The sequence below is a fragment of the Ammospiza caudacuta genome, chromosome 27 (assembly GCF_027887145.1).
Source record: "Ammospiza caudacuta isolate bAmmCau1 chromosome 27, bAmmCau1.pri, whole genome shotgun sequence".
Lineage (NCBI taxonomy): Eukaryota > Metazoa > Chordata > Aves > Passeriformes > Passerellidae > Ammospiza > Ammospiza caudacuta.
The window spans coordinates 4,495,210-4,511,418 of NC_080619.1; the positions used below are offsets into that span (position 1 = coordinate 4,495,210).

The window sequence follows — 16,209 nt, forward strand, 5'->3', positions numbered from 1 at the left end:
ACTTCACTGGGAATGCTGCTGTTTAAACAGCCTGGAAACAATAAATCCATCCCAGTGAGCTCATCCTGCTGCCTGCAGTGCCCTGAGAGCGAGGATGCTCAGGTGCTTACCTCTTCCCCCTCCTCAGAATGGGTAGATAACTGGTCATGTTGAATGATCTCAGCATCCTCCTCTGTTGGGCCATTGCCCACCCGGATCCCACCAAAGTTGTGCGTGCCCTGACACATGCAGAAAAGAAAGAGCAAAGTGTTGTTTGGGTTTTAGTGCAAAAGTGCAGGTTTCTCATGATTCCATGTGTAGCAGCAGCTCACAGAGGAAAAAAAAAAAAATTAAATATTAAATATAAAATATTAAGGCCCAGATTAAGGCAGGTAGAATTCTATTTCCCAGCTTGGATGGGAAAGGTGCTGATTCCTGCTGGGGCTGGGGAAAAAATAATAAAAAAAAAAAGTCTGTCTGAGTGAATCCTTGGTACATTTCTACAGTGTAACTGCAACCATGAGGACAATAAAGGCACAGCTCTCAGAGGACATCTGCTAGCCCCACATCCTGCCCAGCATGGACACAGCACTGCTGGGTGCTGGAGCAGGTCATGGAGCTGAACACAAACACACACACATTTACTCCCACCAGCCTCAGGCACATCAACACTGCATGTAAAACCACATCTTCCCTCTGTGCTGTGCAAGCAGGGCCTTTTAGAGACATTTGTTCTGCCATTCAGCATCTGACCCTCAGCTGCACCTCCAAAGGGGAAAGAACAACACACAGACTGAGCTGAAACGCTGAAATTGGGAGCAGATTTTACCTGACCCCTGGGTCTGACCCCAAGAGAGACAAACTATATCATCACACATTTAAATAAACCCTGTGGCCAGCTTCAGCACTGTCTTGGGTCACCTGGGACACAGGATGTGACCTGACTTGCCACATCTGGACTGCAGAAGTCCAAGGATGCCCATGCAGATGAAAGAGGCTGAAGGTGCCATGACCTGGTGCTTGCACAGACCAAAACAGCTTCTCTGAGTTCTTCTACCTCCTTTGTCCTTAGAAGCCTGCTTTTATTTTAGGCTGAATTATAAATATGCTCAAAATGCCAGATATGAATTAGAGACTTTGCCAGGTTTCTAAAAACAAATTAGGTAGGCGTTTATGCTCTGAAAACAGAAATAAAATATTAACAACTAAGACAATGCTTTTATTAGGATTTTCAGTATCTCTAAAACACCACAAGTCACTGGTGTCTGCTGTCAATATTCTGTTTATGTATTTCTAGCCTGTGTGAACTTGCACTCAAGCAGCCTTTCCCTTGCACTTGACTCATATCCATTCCCTGTAACCCAGCCAACCTAAACACAGCTCCAACTGTTTACTTGATCCTTCTAAGCACCCTTCACACAAGGCCTCCCCTCACAGCTTCCTGATGGAGATGCATTTCATATGCTGGATGGATCCTGCACAAAACATCCATTTTCATTTCTGTGAGGAGACCACAACGTCATGAGAGAAGCAGCTGACATGTCCCTCCCAGCACCCCTGGCACCTGGGGAGCATGGTGTGCTTCACACAATCAGCGAGATTCACACCTCCTAGGCAGCCAGGCAGATTCAGAACTAAAAGGCAGCTGAAATAGGGGAAAGAACTAAAAGGTAGCTGAAATAGGGGAAAGGACTAAGTTCTGGGGCTGCCACAATCCTCAGCAGAAAGCTTTGGCAGCAAAGAGCCATCTGTAAGCTTAGAAACATGTAAGTCAAAACAACTGCCAACAAGAAGCTTGTTTGTGCACAACTATTTTATAATAATTTCAGGTCAAAGTGTGTACAGGACAGATGTGTCACAAATCCAACGATTACTGACATGGAGTTGCTGGAGGCATCACATCACTGTCTGTTTGGGAACACGTAATGCAAACAGAAATGCTGCACTGAGAAGAAGCCTAATCTGTGTTAAAGAAATAGACAAGCAGAAGAAAAAAAGGGAAGAAAATTTAACATGGGGGGATGTGGTAGCAGGAAATCCTGTGCTGCTCTGCAGCTTGGATTCAGCAGCACTCCTGCAAGGAAGCGTCTCTGTGCACGCACAACTACCATCCTCCAGCCTGGGTGTTCATCCAGAATGTATCAATTTGGCTAAACTTTGCTCTTTCCAAGAGAAAGTGGTTTTCCACCCTAAAGGTGCACTTGCCATTCCCTTATGAAATTCAGATACATTCCATGCTCCTTTGATAAGAACCAGACACAAAGCCAACTCCCATCAGGCGAGGTTGAAGTGCACTCACTGTTGCAGCCGCTGCTGCCTCGAGCGCCTGCGCGTTCGTGCTGCCCTGGGCCTCCTCGGGCTGCCCTTCCTGGGGGAGGATGGATGCAAGAAAAGACAGGGGAGGAGGAAGAAAACAAAAAGAGAAAGGGAAACGAATGGAGGGGACATGGGAGGATGAAAGGTGGTCAGAGAAGGGAGAGGGAGTGTCTGTAACTGAGCTGATCTTTGGCGCGCTGCACATTCTCTGCAGCGCCACGTTCCTGCATCTCACACACAGCTGGAAACAGCTGGAAACCTACACAGCACCCCAGCACACAGCCTCTCACATCTCTAAATCTCTTTTAGTTGTTTTTTTTTAACCATCCAAGCTGCTTTAACAAAGGTAGCTGAGAAATCTGCCAGCCAATTCCATCTCTGTTTCCCACTGCCAGCCACAGAAGCGCATCCAGCAGCCAGTGAGGCTGTTCCTAAACCAGCTACCAAAGCCCAAGCCAGAGACACTGTTCTGATCATTACCAACAAAAGGGGTTTTTAAAAGCAGGTTTGATGCTGGATCCAGATCTGGGAAGCAGGCAGGCAACACTCTGTCTCTGTAACACCCACCTGCTGGTATGCCCAGGAATATGCAAAAACACTTTACAGGTTTCAATGCAGTGTGAACCCATGAATCCAAGCTCAGGATGGAGAACACAGCTTTTCAACCATAAACAGTTTTCATATGGAAAATATAAAAGGGAATCACCCACCAAGTGTTTTCTCCTTAGATACTGCTGGCGAAGGACCAGGGGTTTGGCCACCAGCATCCATGGCACACACAGCAAGGCCACCACCACGAGGAAGCACTGGAGCCCTTTCTGCAAAAAACACAAATCTCAGGTGATTCAGCTCAAACACACACAGAACCCAGCAAGAATGGCTGAATTCCCAGCATGTGGATGCTCCAATACCTCACTCTCTTCTGGGAACAGCAATTAAGTACTTAATGTCTGCAGCTGCCACCTCTGAGCACAGTGTTTAATGCTGAGACTGGGTTAGAATGGGGAAAAATCTGAAAGATCCTGCAGAAAATGAGAATTTGGCAGATGTCTGATACTGCTGAGAGGAAATAGAGTTGGTGTCTCAGATAGGCTGAGAGGAATCACACTGCAGACATGGGACAATATTCCTAATTGCTTTCCACAATTAATCAGGATCCACATGTTCTGAAGCCACAGCTGACTTATGGTCAGATAAATAAAACTTCCTGGTATAGGGATTATTCCTTCCTTCTACAACATTACATAGTGTCAGCCTTCAGAAATGCTCTGTCACAGTGGAAATATGTTTCCTGCTTGATTTCACAATTATGACAATGAAACACTCCAGTATCACAAAGCATCTCTGATTCTGTCCTAGCAAGAGCACTCACCTGCCCACTGTAAAGCATCTTATTACTGGTGTCCTCATAGGAGAACAGAAACATGTTGATAAAGTGTATTAAGAGGCTGGGTGCTTCCTTGGAGGTGTGAGCATCATAGGCTGTCCACTTGTAAAAGATGAGAATAACAAGGTATCCAAAGAGGGAGGACATGAAAATCATTTCAGGGATAAATCCAAGGTATATGTTCAGTGGCTTCTTAAAATAGCTACAGGGAAGGAAAAAAAAAAAAGAAAGTTGATATTAGATTTGGTTAGAATTAGGACAAAACTCTTTTAATAAAAGTGTAAAGAGAGTGGAGGGGCTCAGCAGCTCAACAACAGCTGGGCCTGGAGCACAGGAACTGCCTGACAGGCACAATTCCACACAACCAGAGACAATGCACTGCACCTTCCATCAGGAGGTATCCCAAACCACACAACACCCAAAGCCATTCCATTGCCCCCACCATGAGAAAACCATGAGCAAAGCACTTACATGTGGTTGAGGAGACTCAATGCCACACCAAAGAGCATCTGGAAAATGCCAAGAATCACAGACATCTTCATCTTAAAGGAATTGAGGAAAGCCAGCTTATTGCTGGCAATATTCCAGATCTGAGGAAAACAACACCTAGTCAGATACCAGGGGAAGGAAAACAGGAGGAGGAAAACACTCCCTTTAAGCTAAACATTATGAACCAGTCATGAAGTGTGAGGCTGAAAAAACCAGGTTTTTAAAAATGTGTTTGTCCTATTTTGGGGAAATGAGCAGACAAGCTTTCAGCTGGGAACAGCCTGACAGTAACTGAGCAGGAATCAAACCTGTTTTCATGGTACCTCACAGGTGCAGGAGAAAAGAGGCTGTATCCTTAACAGAGAGAATATGATTATCCATTTAAAGAAACAATTACACACAGCTCTGATTTCCTGCACTTTGTGCAACCCACACAAGGTTTGGCATATATTACAAGCAGAGTTAAGAGCAGAGGTGTTGAGGCAGGTACAAAGTGACAAGGGATGAACAACTTTCCCCAATGTAAAAAAGTAACTTCAGAAAGTGATTTTCAAGGCTAATCAGATTTCATTAAAGCACTGCAGGTTAGAAAGGGTGAGAAAGTAGCCTTTAATGGACCTCAGAACAAGGGTCTCTATCCCAAATTTGGCATCTCAGTAGGAATTCTATCGTTCAGGAGCATGGACTTGCTAAGGGAATGGCTGAGTTGGAAGATCTTTCACAGAACAATGAACACAGGTACTTTTCTTTCTGCTGACACAGAGGATTTTGCCCAAAAGCCTGCAGAGGAAGGAGGAGCTCTTACTGGGTCAATGCCAAAGGGGTAGGGCCCACCAAACACCCCTGGGATGGCAGGATCCAGCTGCAGCAGGGGGGTGGTCTCCAGCAAAGCATCTCTGTTTGGGAACAAGATTATAAAACATTAACAACAGCAATGCCACCCTCCTTCTGTAAAAAAACTAACACTCTTCCCTTGTGAGAGCAAGGAATAGCTTAAATTGAGAGAATTTCAAGGTTGTAGAACCTGGATGGTGCTAGAGATTTTCCCAAAGGAATAAAAACCTGTTTCTTGATTTTTTACTCTATCACAAGGAAGACAGGTGCAGGAGACAGGAATCTTGAAATGTCTGTAGGGAAATAGATGAGAAACTGCATTTTTGTAAGTTTTCTGGGGGAAAAAAGCCATTTTTTTGGCATATTTACATCCCTCTTCCAAATCTACCTGAGACAGAGGTCAGAAATTCTTGCTTTCCTGAACTGGAAGGACAATGGGGAAGGACAAGTCACCTGCTTCTCACTGTGTGTCCCAGATTGCAAGGTAAGATGCATTATTCTATTTGCCATCTGTATGGCAGTTGTCTCCTGTTCATTTGGCAGTTTTCCCTATCTCTTTCACACCCAATCCTCCCTCTGGGGAGACATCTGCTGATAACAGCTATTGAATGTCACTGCATGGCTGACAAGAACTACAGCATCCCATTGGGAGATGTGAGCCCAGAGGGAGGAGCCAAGCATTGCTGCCTGGATATAATCTGGAGATTCTGGAACACCAGCACGGCTTCTCCACTGGATTGCCCAGAGGAGCAACAGCTGCCTCTGCCCCTGGATCTTCAGAGGAAGAGACTGCACCTTTCTCCAGTATCCCTGCTCCAGCAGAACCACCCCTGACACTGCAGGAGGGCTCAGCCACAATTCCAATGGGACTGCTGCCAACACCCTGACCCACAGGGTGTCAGGTTGGGTTCTGACTCTGGCAGTGTTGGTTTAGTTCACTGCATTGTTTATTTTATCCTTTTATTTTCTTCCCTAATAAAGAACTGTTATTCCTGCTCCCATATTTTTTGCCTGAGAGTCCCTTAATTAAAAATTTATAGCAATTCAGAGGTAGGAGGTTCACATTCTCCATTTCAGGGGAGGCTCCTGCCCTCCTTAGCAGGCACTTGGCTTTCCAAACCAAGAGACTGTGTCTACAAAGTTACAAAGGGTTTACTCACGACCAGTTGGCTTTATTGAACATGGGCCTGACGCTCCAGGAGGAACCAAACATGTTGAGGGATTTGGAGAAGCAGTCATTGTAGATGAGGCCTGTGTAGGTGGAGAACAGCCCCATCAGCAGGATGATGTACCGACCACTGAACACCATGTTGAACATCTGGTGTGAAAACCCAAAAAGGAACAAAAAGTCCATGAGAACAGGGAATGTTGGAAACCTGGATGCTGAGAATTTTAAATTTTCTGTGCTGAAAGGCACAGACCCACAAGAGAACACTGCATTTGACCTGAGGCTTTGGAGAAGACTTCCAAAATTCATTTATAGCATTGGGATTATGGTGTGGAGTTGGTTAGAAGTGAATAATACCACAGGGTGAAAAACTTAAGAGTTTGGAGATTTAGAATATAGCAATAAATATGAAGCAACATGGAGGTTTTAGGGTGGAGACTGGTTGTTCCTCTTTACCTTCTTCTTCCTTCCTCTCCATGGGTTTGGGTGGTATTTTGTAATTGGACAGAAAAGTCCACATTGCAGCTTTGAGTGATCAGTTATTGGGTTAAAAGGGAAAATAATCTAGGTGTGAGTTCTTTATTGGATAGTTTAGTCTTAAAAAGCCTTGTAACAAGAGATTGTTGGCCACTTTGTGCCCTGCTAATGAAGGGCTGCAGAACTCACTGCTGTGAGACTCATAAGAAACTTATAAGAACTGATAGCACTGATAAGACACAATAAACACCTGAGTCTGAACATGAACCATTGTCTCAAGTGCCTTCAATCCCAACCCTGATGGAGGTAGAAAAAGCAGAGAACCAACAAGGGAAGGTCACTCCTAAAGTCAAACCAGGGAAATCAGTCTGTTGTGGGATAAACACTGGCCATGTGAACCAAGAGCCCAAAATCTCTGTTTCCCCTTGGCAGGGATTAAGGGTGCAAGAGGGAGCAGAGCAGCACAGATAATGAGGATAAAGGGGCAGCATGGATCTCCACAGGGGACCCAGAGCAGCTGGAGAGGACAAACTGCACAGCCTGATGCAACTCCCAGCTGGCAGCATCAGTTTGGAACCAGGAGCACAGACCTTGCCAGTCTCCTCCAGCCCTGCCAGTGTATCTTAACTCTGGTTCAGTTCCTGTCAGCCCTGAGCCAGCAAAACCAACCCGGAGCAGCAAATAGGAAAAATACCAGGGATGGGGTATAAACTACAGGAACTGGGAGTTTTGCAGTGGCTAAACCCAACTATGATCCAGCTAAATTTGGGGTGATTTGTTTATGCCAACTTACCTACTACACTTAATAATTTCCTTCAGACAACTGAAATTAATAATTTCTTATAAATATACAAAAGGAAAAATCAAGGGAACTCAATACTTTTATGAAATTACACTGCTCGGTGTGTGTGTGTGCTCTTCAGGCTTCCCAGCCTGTCCATGTGCTTCAAAAATTCCAAAGGAGGAGTAATGGGCATTGTCAGCTCAAGGGGAAAAGGATGGGAGTAAACTAAGCTGCAGCTCTTTGTTTGAAATGCAGAGCTCAGCACCATCTGCCACTTTACCTCATTGTCACTCTTCTGGGACAGAATCCTGCTCTCCCTCACCACCATCCAGACAGCAATCAGAGTCATCAGGATTCCATGGCCAAAATCCCCAAACATCACAGCAAACAGGAATGGGAAGGTGATGATGGTATAGGGTGCTGTGAAGGAAAAGACAACATTCCCAATTTAGCAAATATAATTCCTCAGCTTCCCCTCTGCTACTGAAAGCTGATGAGTCTACTAGAATTTTCTATTAGAGATTTCCACACAGGACAGGCAATACAGATAAACACCACAACTAAAAAATTTGAGACAGAAATCTTGGATTTTTCTGCATCTGAATTTACCTGGATTGATTTCCCGATATGTCCCAATGCCATAAGCATCAACAATGTTTTGAAAGCCAGAAGTAAACTTGTTAGTTTTGTTGTATGTGGGTGGGGTTTGATTGGTTTGCATCCTGTTTAAAATAGATGGGACAGTGGATCCGCTGTGCTCCTGGTAGAGAAAAACAAAGGGAAGATCAGCAAACCCACCCTCAGAGCTCTGGAGGATGAAGTCCAACACAGCTGTCCCCATTTGGAAAACTACAGGCTTGAGTGTTTGCAGTGTGCTTGCAAAATGAGACACTGCAGCAGCTCAGGAAGGCTGCCAGGATTCCACTGCTCTCCACTTTGTGCAGCAGAAGTAAAGGTGAATATTGTGTAGGACAGACAAAAAACCAAAAAGCAGGTGGAAGAACTTCAAGAAACTCAACTCTCTTGACTATCTGAGCAGAGGGTGAGTTTGCCAACATCCTGGAGAGCTCCTCTATCCAGACACCAAGACCGCAGAGCCCAGCCAGTGTAACTAAGCCTCACACACAGTAAAATCCTCACCATTCCAGCCTTCACCTGAACTTTAAGCTTCTCACAACTTTGTTACTTCTTTTATCTCTAAACCATCATTCCTGCATGCTAAATAAGCTGTCCTCTGTGATTCCAGCAGCCCAAGGGATGGTGCTCAGAGGCTCACAAAACAGAAAAGGCAATGAACAGTGAACCCATGTGGTGCTGCCACAGGCACAGCATTTACTCACAGTGCCTCTCCTGAGGGCAAACTGGATGGAATCCAGGTCAGCAACAGGACACCACACTTCAGCAATCAAGCACTTCTGTGTCACATCGATATTGCACAGGTTCAGGGTGTGGTAAATGGCCTTCATCTTCCTCACTTTGATGAACCACACGCGGATGTTTTTAGCAGCTGCCTGCAAAACCCTCTGCCGGTGATCCTCAGTTTGGTTCAGCACCTTTCAGACAAGCAGGACAAAGATGAGGCCAAATCATGGGCCAAAGATCAAGGTGCACCAACAAGAGAAGCTTTCCCACAGAGGATGAACCACCAGCCTGCTCCCCCACCCCATGCCTGCAGTCTGTGATGCAGTAATTAGCCCCCACAGTAATTAGCTGTGCTGAAAAGCTTAAGAGCTTTTTCCAGGGACACTTGCTGATTATTTTCCTCTTCCAGCTCCAAGGTCAGTGGTTGTTTCAAACGATTAACTGTGCCAAGATCACAGGGAACAGTTTTACCTCCACCCAGGTTAAAAGAGCAGAGAAGAGCTCTGCAAGTAAAGGGTGTGCTGCCTTGAAAAAACACACTAATCACCCTGAAAGAGTTGTTTACTGAAGGGAAAAGGAGAAAGTGTTTCCTACTGAGGGTGTTTTCCAATTGGAACATATGAAACTCAGGCCAAGTCAGATTTCCAGAGTAGAAAGTCTTAGATTGCAGGGAAAGTGAGGACAGAAGGCATATGCAGCTTACAGCAGTTACATTGCTTCTGAATTCCTGTCTACTTTAAAATATCTTTTGAGCTACACTGCACAACTCCCTGCTTGAGACAGTTTCTGTATCAAATAAGTAGGTCATATTCAACCCTTTTTTCTTTTAGTTTCTGAACCTTTTCTCAATTTTTGTTGCAAATCTCTTAAGTCTTTCTACATTTTCACATACTGCCTTTCTTCCTTGAAGCAAGCACCAGCTATTTCAAAGGTGGCACCCACGAGATCTGGGTACTAATTACATTTTACCAACACAGGCAGCTGCACAAGAGATTAGCTGTAAAGCAGAAGCTCTTCAGGACAGCACAATGTGAAAATATACAGACAGGCAGAAAAAGGAAGAGGTAAATTAATGTCAGCATTGTTGTATCTCAGCTTGAAAAAAGTTTAAATGTTTTCAAAGTACTTGCAGATGAAGCAGGCAGTTACACAACATGCTCTATGGGATCTCCCTACATGAGTTCCTCTTTTCTCACTGGTGTGGAGTTCTCTGTAATTATTTGTTTAGAATACATTGCTTAGCCCTCCACCCATCCCAAATCCTGACACAGAACCAACTGAGCAGTCCCCAAACACCTCTCTTGCACTGCTGGTCTCAAGCTACCTGAAGGTGAAAACAAGGTCGTATCACAGGGGCAAAATCCTCCTGTTTTAACAGGATCCAAAGTTTCTCAATATAAGTTTCAACCACATTATTAAAAAAAGAAAAAACAAAAAAAAAAAAAAACAACAAAAACAACAAAACAAACAGAGAAAGGTAATTGGCCCCAGTTCTTTTACCATCTGAAGATCATCAATTCTGGTGTTGACACCAGAAGCCATTTCCTTCCTCTCCTGAGGTGTTTCTGGGCATGGGTAGAGGGAGGCCCGGAACCTGCAAGACAGGGGAGCACCTCAGTGACAGAGATGGAAAGAAAATCAATCACTCAGGGGGGAGCCAGAGGCACCTGGAGAGAAGTTTCTGATCAGCAGAGACTGCCAAGCACAGCTCCATCCCTACATCAATAAGTCAAACAGAAAAGTAGAAGTGCTTTAGGCCAAAGCAGAAGCTGAGTGCTAAAGAAAACAGAAGTGGGAGAGAATCCTCAGCTCCCTGTGCTGCCAGTGTCTCCAGGCACTGTCATGAGGCTGGGCAGCCATCCAGCCCAGGGGAGATGCTGCCACACCAGTGCAACTGCTGACAGAAGCAGTCATTGTTGTCTCCACTGTGAGAATATCCCACTGATGTCCATCAGGCCTGCCCCAGAAATCACCACTGCCTTGGTTTTTTGCATTCCCTAGCACAGCAGTGGTGTACTTTGAGCATTACAGGCTGGGGAGTGGCAAGTGTGACTGTAAAATGTGTTTCAGTTACTTCTGGCACATTTAATATCTGCTCCTGCAGCCACTGTGGAACAGGGAGTTGAGAAATATTGAAATAAAGTCATGGCAGTGTGTTTCAAATAAATGAGGGCTGCCCAGCTCTCAATTACAGACTTTCATACCCTTCACAGATCTTCTTGACTCTGTTCTTCAGCTGGTCACCTTGGAAGAAGATGATAAATACAGATTTGTGCACATAATCCCCCTAGAACAAAGGAAAGAATTGTAGAAATTAGCATTGGGTAATGACCAGAATTCTAATTTTCCTCTCACTGAGTCTGTCCATCAGAGCTCAGATGTGCACAAAAGGTCAAGAAATGTTCCTGATTAACACTGAACAGTCACAAGGAGAACAATTTTCTCAGCCTCAATACATAATACTTGCACTGTGTTTGTGTTCACTGAAGCAAAATGCTCCAGGATATCCATTATTGATTCTATACAATCCAGTAAACAGGAAAACCTGGTAAGATTTCCAAAAATAACAAAGATTTTATCAGCACTTAGTGCAGTCAGCTCACCTACAGAATCAAGCCAAAAGAGTGAATGAAGATTAAAAAAGTGGATTTTAAGCAGTGTGGCTCCCAGGGAGACCAGAGGCACATTCCTTGCACAGCTGTGTCCGTGGGGGCAGCCAGGGCCCCTTTCCTGCATTTGTTGACAAGTTATTGTTCTACCTTACTTAGGAAATTTTAACATAATGTTTCAAGAATAATTACATGAGGTGTAACCTCAATTTAAGGAAGTTCTGCACAATAAGAACAAAGTCTGTCCTAGCAGACAGATGATTCCACAGGTCAGCTACCAGTGGTTGGGGGGACAAGGGAACACATCAGCTTCACATGAGAAAGAGAGGCTCTTACTGAGCTCAAACCCACAACCCTGAAATTAAGATTCTCATGCTCTAACTGAGCTAGCCAGTTGCAGGGAGGGGCCATGTGGGTTTGCTTTCTGGAGGGGCCGCCTTTTGGAGGTTTTCTCCCACATCAGGACAAATTCTGGTGCCCACATGGGGTTCAAACCCATAACCCTGAGATTAAGAGTCTCATGCTCTAACAGAGCTAGCCAGTTGCAGGGAGGGACTGGGTGGGTTTGCCATCTGGAGAGGCCCCCTTTTAGAGGTTTTCTCCCAGATTTACCCTAAACCAGGACAAATTTTGGCACCCAACGTGGGGCTCAAACCTATGACACCGAGATTAGGAGTCTCATGCTCTAACTGAGCTAGCCAGTTGAGGGAAGGGGCCATGTAGGTTTTCTTTCTGGAGGAGCCAACTTTCCAAAGTTTTCTCTCAAATTTGCCCTAAACCAGGACAAATTTTGGCACTCAATGTGGGGCTCAAACCCATGACGCTGAGATTAAGAGTCTCATGCTCTAACAGAGCTAGTCGGCTGGGGAGAGGGGCTGTGTGGCTTTGCTTTCTGGAGGCATCCCCTTTTGGAGGTTTTCTCCCAGATTTACCCTAAACCAGGACAAATCTTGGCGCCCAACGTGGGGCTTGAACCCACAACCCTGAAATTAAGAGTCTCATGCTCTAACTGAGCTAGCTGGTTGCAGGGAGGGGCCATTTGAGTTTGCTTTCTAGAGGGGCCCCCTTCTGGAGGTTTTCTCCCAAATTTGCCCTAAACCAGGACAAATTCTGGTGCCCAACATGGGGCTTAAACCTACGACCCTGAAATTAAGAGTCTCATGCTCTAACTGAGTTAGCCAGCTGCAGGGAGGGGCCATGTGAGTTTTCTTTCTGGAGGGGCCTCCTTTTGGAGGTTTTCTGCCAAATTTACCCCAGACCAGGACAAGCCCCCTTACCGTGACGGGGTCCTCCAGGGGGTTCTCGATCTCGGCCTGGCGCAGGAAGACGTTCCCGCGGCACACGCGCCACAGCATCCGCTCGAAGGTGGGGATGCGCTCGCGGTTGATTACGCCAGCCACGAACCTGCAAAGGGACAGCACGGCCTGAGGGGCTGCACCTGAACCCCCCACAGCCAGCACAGCTGCCAGCTGAGGGCTGGCACCACAATGAAAGCTATAAAAATCCTGTTTTAATGTTAGCTCTTGCTGTCGCATTTGTATTTTCTGAAAAATCCCTTCGCCTGGGATTTTTCTCCCGGGAAGCTGAGAAGCCTCAGAGAAAAGGGAAAACAATAATTATCTGACTTGCTTCTCCTGCATTTTGCTCCTTTGGAGTGTGTTTGGAGATTGTTTACCAACAGGTGATTGTTTCATTGGTTTCATGTGAATTGTTTTGACTCTTTGGCCAATCAGGGCCAAGCTGTGTCGGGGCTCTAGAAAGAGTCACAAGTTTTCATTATTATCTTGTTAGCCTTCTGTAAGAATCCTTTTTATAGCATCCTTTTAATAGCATTCTATAATATAATATAGTACCATAAAATAATAAATTAGCCTTCTGAGAACATGGAGTCAGATTCATCATTCCTTCCTTCATGTGGGGGCAACACAAATACAACAGAGGGCAACAAGGCTAGTGAGGAGTTTGGAACACAAACCCTGTGAGGAACAGCTGAGGGAGCTGGGGGTGTTTAGCCTGGAGAAAAGGAGACTCAGAGGTGACCTTATAACTCTCTACAACTTCCTGAAGGTAGTTGTAGTCACCTGGGGGTCAGTCTCTTTCTCCAGGCAGCACTGACAGAACAAGAGGTCACAGTCTCAAGATATGACAAGGGAAATATAGGTTGGATATTAGGAAGAAGTTTATTACAGAAAGAGTGACCAAGTACTGGAATGGTCTGCCTGGGGAGGTGGTGGAGTCACCATCCCTGGATGTGTTTAAGAAAAGCCTGGATGTGGCACGGGGTGCCAGGGTTTAGTTGAGGTGTCAGGGAATGGGTTGGACTTGATGGTCTTGAAGGTCTTTCCCAACCCAGTGATTTTGTTAATTCTGTGAATTAAGCAAAATGGAACAACCTCTAAATACACAGAGGTAACACACAGCCAAACAACTGCACAGAGAACAGGCTCTGTTTTTTAACAGAATGCAATAAGCTTTAAAAAATATATAAATTACTGCTTATAGGAGAAACAAATGCATTTAGATATACAGTTTCTAGCTTTCATTCCCCTACAGTCCTGGTACTTTGGCTGCAAGGGTTACAGCAGTCATGGCTGGCAGTGACAATGTCCTGGGCTCATACTCAGACTTCACTGGACCAAACCCCATGTCCAGATAAAGTATTCCACACGTACAAGGAAGCCTGGAAGCAGCTGATAAAGATATACAGTTATTTCAGATCATTATGTGCCCACAGTAGCTACAACTTTCAACAAAGCTCTGAGATCTCAGAATGCCTGAGGAAACAAACAGATAGGCTTGCACAGAACAAACTGGGTTAACTGCTTGAGAGAAACTTGAAAGAAACAGTTTGTTAAATGTGGAGAGAAACTTGTGAAGCACAAACATGAACCGGGAAGTGAATATTTCCTTTTCCCCAGGAAAAGAGCAGAGAGCAAAAGCCAGTTTTAGATCAGCTTTCATCTGCTTGGTGTGGAAAGTTTCTACATCTGTGCTCAAAGCATTGCTGATAATCCCTGATCCAGCAACCCTGAACTGCAATTACCCGAGTCGGAGCGGGGCACCTCTTCCCATCTCACTCGGCTCCAGCAGCGAAGAGGATTCCTCCAACAGGTCTGGATCCGCCATCTGCTGATGATGCAATTCAGCCTGAATTCACAAATCAATTAATATCTAATGAAACCAGTTAGTGGCATGCAGGGAATGAGGAGCCAGGAGATAGTTGTGGGAGACAAAGAAAGAAAAGAAGAAAGGAAAGGAAAGAAAAGGAAGAGCAAATTAAGACAGCAAAAAGAAGAACAAGATGACAGAAAAGACAGCAAGAATCACACATGGAAGGAGAAAAACAAGAGGAAAAATGGAATGGCTCAGCAGGGCTTCCATACAAGAAAGGCTTGAGGATTGTTGCAACAAAAGGGGTTGGGAGATATGTAAGTCTGAAGAAAGGCAGAATTCAAAAAAATAATTCAAGCTTTAAATACAAGTGATGTTCCCAAGAACCATTTTTAATGGCACAAACCAGAGAAACACACTTGACTCATGTATTTCCCCAGATATTAAATTAATTTATCCTTATGGTTCACCATCACACACAAACACTGCTCAGAGCAGGCTGGCAACATGGTTCATCTCTTGGCCAGCAAGACACTAAAACAGGACAGTTTTGCACTGTCCTTCTTTTCAACCAATTTGCAGGCTAAAATTCTTAGGAATATACCTTGTAAGTGTCAGAAATTCAGGTCAAGGATGCTCAAATCATATCCTCTTGTGCACCATCTTCATACTTATTCAACCCCTCCTCACATTTAGTTCTACCTCTGCAGCTTATAAAATGAAATGCCAAAGATTACAGTTCCTGAGCAGAACCAGAGGGCCAAAGTCTACCCTCTGTGGAATGCAGGAGGTCTTTCCCACAAAACCACCAAGGGAACTTGTTAAATCACACTGGAAGGCAGAGTTTGACCCAAGGACACATCACACCCACACACACACAGAGCACAGCCTTGCAAAACCTATGGCAAGTGGAGTAACTTAGCCCCAGTCTCTGTATTTGGGCAACAGTTATGTCAGTGAAAAATTTCCCCAACACTTCACCTGCTACAAATCAAAGTGTTTGCCATACACAAGAGAGTTTTTGCAAGGCTGACACCAAAAGCAGCTCAACTGCTTGTACACACACTTGCTGCAGCTTGGGATGTTACATGAGGGAGGGAGCCTTTCACTCAGCTTGGAAAGGCAACACAGGAATTCCTGTTCCTTTCAACTTAAAGGAGACTTGTTGCAACATCAAAAACTGAATGGAAATTCAGTTCATAGAGAACACAACTAAAATAAAAAAGTTTGGTACCTGAAAATGAAACACACAGACCAAACATCTCAGTGACTGTTTGACATCTCAATTTCAGGATGTTGAAGAACACTAAGTTACAATTGTTAGAGGCTTGTATTGTATTTCCAGTAACCAAGACACTGTTTGTGGTAATCTTTTGTGATGTGCAGCACATTTTAGCAGATGACTCATGAAAAAGGAAGGACAATGTGACACCTTTGGATTTGTCTCACCTGAGAGAGAATTTGTTATATATGTTTAAAATTAGCTTGGCCCATTTGAGCTCTGTGTCCTTTATTCAGGACAAGTCCTGCTTAGAGGGGGTGGAATTACAAAGCAAAACAGTTTAAAATAGACGTGGATTAGACTGTTTACCTAAAAGAAAACATTCTTTTGCAAGGATTATTTGCATTACAAACTCCATGTTTCTTAAATTCATTCCTCAACAACTCTGATTTGATGAGCACAACGATTCTA

General features: G+C 44.7%; 1 protein-coding gene across 7 annotated transcripts in view; it reads right to left on the reverse strand.

The window, feature by feature from the left end:
* Positions 1-16,209, reverse strand: part of ATP6V0A1 (ATPase H+ transporting V0 subunit a1) — a 31,825-nt gene that overhangs the window by 10,771 nt on the left and 4,845 nt on the right. For 2 of the 7 annotated variants that reach the window (XM_058820704.1, XM_058820702.1), the window contains exons 6-18: positions 14,449-14,552; positions 12,683-12,809; positions 11,001-11,083; positions 10,297-10,390; positions 8,775-8,987; positions 8,044-8,194; positions 7,715-7,854; positions 6,166-6,323; positions 4,977-5,067; positions 4,154-4,272; positions 3,668-3,884; positions 3,006-3,113; positions 111-218 (exon numbers count right to left, since the gene is read on the reverse strand). In XM_058820704.1, coding sequence (XP_058676687.1) covers positions 111-218; positions 3,006-3,113; positions 3,668-3,884; positions 4,154-4,272; positions 4,977-5,067; positions 6,166-6,323; positions 7,715-7,854; positions 8,044-8,194; positions 8,775-8,987; positions 10,297-10,390; positions 11,001-11,083; positions 12,683-12,809; positions 14,449-14,552 — 1,713 coding nt within the window. Of the gene's footprint in view, positions 1-110; positions 219-2,278; positions 2,348-3,005; positions 3,114-3,667; positions 3,885-4,153; positions 4,273-4,976; positions 5,068-6,165; positions 6,324-7,714; positions 7,855-8,043; positions 8,195-8,774; positions 8,988-10,296; positions 10,391-11,000; positions 11,084-12,682; positions 12,810-14,448; positions 14,553-16,209 lie in introns of all 7 variants that reach the window. The other 5 variants (XM_058820706.1, XM_058820705.1, XM_058820709.1 and 2 more) reach the window with 4 other exon arrangements.